The 5,889-nt window shown below is 30.3% G+C and overlaps 1 protein-coding gene across 1 annotated transcript; it reads right to left on the reverse strand.

The window, feature by feature from the left end:
* Positions 1 to 911: 911 nt before the first annotated feature.
* Positions 912 to 1,853, reverse strand: LOC112801353 (putative invertase inhibitor). Its single transcript, XM_025844030.3, has one exon. It carries the CDS (start codon positions 1,795 to 1,797, stop codon positions 1,228 to 1,230), a length of 570 nt encoding a protein of 189 aa, XP_025699815.1. The 5' UTR covers positions 1,798 to 1,853; the 3' UTR covers positions 912 to 1,227.
* Positions 1,854 to 5,889: the final 4,036 nt, after the last annotated feature.

Below are 5,889 nucleotides of genomic sequence, written 5' to 3' on the forward strand. Positions count from 1 at the left end.
TTATTCTTTTAGTAAGAAGTTATTAGTTTAGCATGTATTATTTATTTAAAATTAGAAGTGATATAAAATAAATTTGTTTTGGTGAAGTAATAATGTTTTTTTTTTTTTTACCAAAGATAGGAGACTCGAACCCGCAATATGGGGAGACTATGCCATTTGAGTTATAACTCATTGGCAAAATTTAGAAAGATAGGAGACTCGAACCCGCAACCTCTTAATTGAGTACGGGGAGTCTATGTCATTTAAGCTATTACTCATTGGCAATGAAGTAATAATGTTAATATAAATATATAATATGTTTTTCATATATAAGTAAAATTTGCTAATATAAACTCGAAAAAAAATTTATTTAGACTATCAAATATAGAGGATGGAACATGTTTTTTCCTATACAATAGGTCGAATATTCTTTTAATCTTTTTAAATGACTGTGTCAATTTCTATTATCTTCCTATCTTTTATATTTCTTTTGTTATTGTGTTTCCTTTATTGTTTACACTATTTTTAGAACCTTACATTTTTAATTAGAAGGAAGTAAATAGTAGATAGTACAATACAACTAAAACATTCAATGACTCTTTTTTTTGTGTGTTCTCTTTAATTTCACATCTTATTTATATTATGTCTTATTATTCTGTGTTAAAATCGGTCAAAAGACCATTATATATATTATATACAATATTAGTATTCAATCCAATATTTTAAGCAAAGCAGTTACACTATCCAAACACTACTATTACTCGCGTGTATGCGCGGGGGCTTCTGCTAGTAACAGTAATGTTAATAACAGTAATGTTAATTATTGTAGTAATTAAGAGATACTAAATAAAATAAATTTTAACTATTTCTGACTAATTGTTTTTTTTTTTTTTGTTACCAAAGATTTGTATAAATGCATCTTTTACACAAACTGAAGAAAAAGTGGCTACTTTACTAGTACCAAAGCAATATTACAAAAGCAAAAGCTAAAAATGAAGAAAGGAACTAAAACAGAGAATAGGTAACTACTCTGCCCAGTTTGAATTTTACATTTCCATGTCTCTTAATTTATGAGGAAGACATATAACAGCCAAATTGATGGAACCAACTAACACGCTTTTGTGCAGTTGAACTTGCTCAGTAACTCCCCTCTTTCTCGCATGTTTTTTTTTTTCAAATACTTACTAATTAAAATTAATTCCTGACCTCACTACTATAATAAGAAAAAAGGAGAAAAAGAAAAAAACACTAAGAAGCTTTGGCAGCTGGGTTAGACATTTGGATGATGCAAACTGCAATACCACATAACTGGAAAAGATTGTAATTCTCCGTTGTCAATGGAGAACCCTCACCCTTTTTCCCAAACCCTTGCTGGCATGTTGATGCAGATTCCATAACAGAACTCATCCAATTAATTGGCACTTCATAGTTCCCTGACAAGAATGCCCCTATTGAATTCACTATTGTCCACGCCGCATCACTGTACAGCTCCATGCAATCTTTCAAGTTATCAATAATGCTGCTTACATTTTCATCATCCAATAATTTGTCTATGGTTTCAATTGAGCTTGTTACGTTCTCTAGTGCTAGCTCCATTGCGATCAGCGCGAGACCTTGGAGGTTCGCCGAGTGGCTCACAGGGATTACAGGGAGGGACGTTGAGCATAGAGGGTAGCTCAGGATCTTTGATTGGTTTGCGCATTTCTGGCATGTTTGATCAACCAAGTCCTTTGGAGACATCAATGTTATTGAGCATGTTACTAGTGGGGTAATTGTGATGATGAGAAGCAGCAAGAATAATGATGGAGGTTTCAGCATTTCTTTTCTTTATTTGGTTATAATATTAAACTGATAATAAATTAAAGGCAAGTGTTGCGAACTAATGTTGGGGTGAGATATATATAATGTAAGGAACATATATTAAATGGTTCATGAAGGAAACTTCATCGATATGTTGCTTAATTAATTATGTGTTGCGTTGTGTATGTGTCCCTAACAAGACAGTATAGTGTAGCTTCTACATTTTGTTGCACAAATTGGCATTTGAAACAAGAAATTTTGAATTGGGTATACACAAGATAGGACTTTATTGGCGTCTTGTCATCTTGTGGGGAAAGATTTTAAATTACGGAAGCTTCCTGTGCCATGCACGGATTAAAAATAAAAAATAAGAAAACAAGAAGATGGGAAAAACCAAAATTTCGCTTAAGGCGAGCTACGTTATAGGAAGTAGTTATGGTAAAGTACGTACTGTTTTACAATCAATGAACTTGCAACTTTTCTTTTCCCTTTTTTATTTCTTTTCTAAGGATTTGGCTTTTGATGTGGGCTTTTAAATTGATAACACAGCCCAACTTTACCAAAAACAATTTGACCAACAAAACTAAACTGAAACATGTTGATAAAATATTCTTAAGGTAGATTTTTTTTTTTCTTTTAGTCATAACCAAAAACAGAATTTTTTTTTAATCCGAAGTAAAAATGCTTCTAGTTTTTTAATTTGTTTAATTTTATTAACATTTCGAATATTTTTTTATTATACTTGTTGTTAATATAGACATTTATGTGATAATTCTACGTTAAAGATAAGTTTGAAACTAAACATTAGCGTTGAGGATAAAAATACATATAACCCAAAATGACATCTTTTATTTTTTAATAAAAAACAAGATTATCTAACCTCTTGAAACAAAGTAAACAAAATTTTGGGTAAAAAAGGAAAGTTTTTTCCAAAAATGAATAATTAGCTAGGATTATCGGATGTGTCATTTATTTTTAGTTAGGAATCCCATAATATTTCTATAAATTATTAAAAATATAGTTGATATTTACTTTTTTAATTATGATTTGAAAATTTTATAATGAAACGAAGTATAAAGAAGAAGTTAGTTTAGGGTAATTTTCTCAAGTTCAAACAGAAATATCTTTGTTATTAAGACTTGATAAAACTTGAAAGGAAATGGACACCATGAAAGGGACTTGGTTAAGTAGAATATAGAAATCCTCATCTTTCTAAGTCCTAGGCACAATTGAACTTGATCAGTCCATTAAAAAAAAAAATCAGAAATCCGAACTGAAACAACTGAAACAAATGACAAGGGGAAGCAGTGGTAATTGAGCAACAGCGGACAAAGAGGAGGACAGTGAGTAGCATGTAGACACAATGCTACTTAAATTTCCTCTGTGGCTGACCTTCGTGCGGAGGAAACGCCGTTAGAAATACCTATTCGGACTTGACCTAATTGCACCCTTGCTTGATCCAAAATTATTAATTAATGGAAGAAGGAGCTTGGAATTTGTTCGTTGCAACAAGGAATGATAACAATAATAAATGAAGCATCTTCCTGCAAACTGCAATGCCGTTGAAGTGAAGAGGTATTAGTTAGGATCTTGGGTCGGGTGGGTCGGGGTTTGGGTAGGGTTTTTTGGGCTTAGCCCAAGGCCAAAAAAAAAAAATAATTTTTAATGAATATTAGTGTATGTTTTCATACGAGCAGTGACGGATCTAGAAATATTTAGTAGTGGAGACAAAAATAATATAAAAAATAATTTAAAATTTAAAATATATTAATTAAGTTTTTAATAATTTAATTAAATGCTAAAAGTATATTAATTTAAAAATATTTTGATATAGTTATTATTAATACTAGCATTTTGTTAGATATTCTATACCCATCAAATCATATTTTATTGAATTTTATATAATACAAAAAAAATTATAGCTCAACAATTAAAAAAATTATTAGAAATATAACTTAAATGAACTAACTTTAATTTTTCTAAATTTTTATAGTTGCGTGAAAAAATTAACAAAAAAATACACAAAAAAAGATAAATTCAAATTTAATAGCTATATATAATTTTGTTTATATATATAGATAATGTCTTTCTATTTTTTATTAAATAATTATTTTACAATTTTTCTACTTAATTAATTGTAAAGTTAAAATTCTATCATATTTATGGTAGATGTTTGTTTGACAAAAAAATTTATTATATATAAGACCAAAACTAAATTAAATAAAATAATAAAAATAAATAAATAATATATAATATTAACTCAAGTAACTTTTAGAAAAAACTACTAAATACTAATAATATTTTTTTATTAAAAAATTTAAATTTGATTTTGTATAATTAACTAATTGAATTATTATTATTTATTTTCTAATTTAAGTAAATTTATTTTTTCTAATTTTAATAGATTAAATTTATATATAATTTTGTCATTGTATTGATATTTAATAACTTAAATTTTTATCATACATAAATAAAAAAAATATTTAAGCATGGAACAAATATAATAATACAATGAACATATACTTTCATGTATACTTATTATTAATTTTTTTGTAATTCAACGGGGGCAAATGCCCCCACCACTTCTTATTATTAATTTTTTTTGTAATTCAATAGGGGCAAATGCCCCACCATTTTTTATGTGAGTTCGTCCCTGCATATGAGATAATACATAAAATTATATAAAAAAATTTATTAAAAAATTAAATAAAATATATGTTGATGATTTTTAGTGGCTAAGAGAATGGGGTTGAATCTTAGCCCCCTTTTTCACTCAGTAATGCTTGTTGGTCTTTGAAATAATTTCAGAAGACTTTTTGATTTTTGTCTCGTCCTTAGCCACGAGACTTTTATTTTTGTCTCGTCATTTGACACGAGATATTTTTCAGTTTTAGCTCCTATCCAGTAGAAACAGAAATAGAGTAGAAAAGAGAGAAAATTACACCCAGATATATCCTGGTTCAGCTGCTAAGTGCAATGCAGCCTACATCCAGTCTCCATCACAACTATGATGGAATTTTACTATAATCTTCTTGATTACAGACTGTAAAGTGCTAATCCAACTTAGAAAGGGATTCCCACAGAATCATGAAACACAACACAGATATACAAAGGAACTCTAAGGACATCTATTGCTTTTTCTTTTAATTTTGCACTTTCTGTCTTTTTCCGCTCTATGGCTTTTTCATACAAACCTCACTGTTTGTCTTTTTCCATGAGACTCAAGACATGACAAAATTAAACAGAAAAATACTAAACATAATACATTGAAGGAGAAGAAAAACTGTTAGCTCAGGTAGCTATGAGAACCCTGTGCCTTACACTCTCACACTTTCTTCTTGTTTCAAACCGTGGCTGTTCTCTCTTTTTATAGAAGAGGGAAGCCTCCACCTTTGAAGCCAAAAACCAAGCCAACTTCTTCTTCTCCAAGAACAAAACCGGTTCGGCCAGAGAGAGAGAAGAGATAACTCATGTAAAATCCAACATGCAATTACCTCTAGTCCTTTCTTGGTTATCAATATTCATCAATCCGAGCGCTCCATCCTTGGCTTGCTCTCCAAGATGAATTTCTGGCCCTTGATGCTTCATGATGATGATAGCTTCATCTGCTCCAATCTCTGCCTCTTCCATCACGTAGCCACCCTATCTACTTTCTGTGGTGGTTGAGCAAAATCAGAGACAAGCCATGTCTCCAAGGATCTTCTCCTTGCTGCCGAATATCCTTGGACCATTTTTGGTATGAAGAAGCCAAGATCTCATCACAAAATCTTACCACAAGTGAATGAGAATCTTAACCACAGCATACTTTTTGTTTTTCTTTTTCTTGCCATCATTGTGATGGTCTTTTGACGTGCCTTTCCTTCTTTTCGGTAGCTCAATGTAGCTTCCATGGTTTGCTGGGTAATGTCCGAAAGAGAAGAAAGAAAGAATGAGAGAGAAGAAACAATTGGAAGAAAAGTAATTAAATGAATTAAGCAAATTAATTAAAAGAGTTAAGAGTTGCTTTTACTTTCCTGAGTAGCATGTAGCATTCAATGCCGTCAATCATATCAATGACAATCTCTCTCATGTTTCCAATGCTAGCAAATTAAATTTTGAAATCCATCCCAA

Source organism: Arachis hypogaea, chromosome 1 (genome assembly GCF_003086295.3).
Source record: "Arachis hypogaea cultivar Tifrunner chromosome 1, arahy.Tifrunner.gnm2.J5K5, whole genome shotgun sequence".
Lineage (NCBI taxonomy): Eukaryota > Viridiplantae > Streptophyta > Magnoliopsida > Fabales > Fabaceae > Arachis > Arachis hypogaea.

Coding starts and splice junctions, on each gene's coding strand:
- LOC112801353 (XM_025844030.3), bottom strand. CDS start 1,797: ATGCTGAAACCTCCATCATTATTCTTGCTGCTTCTCATCATCACAATT.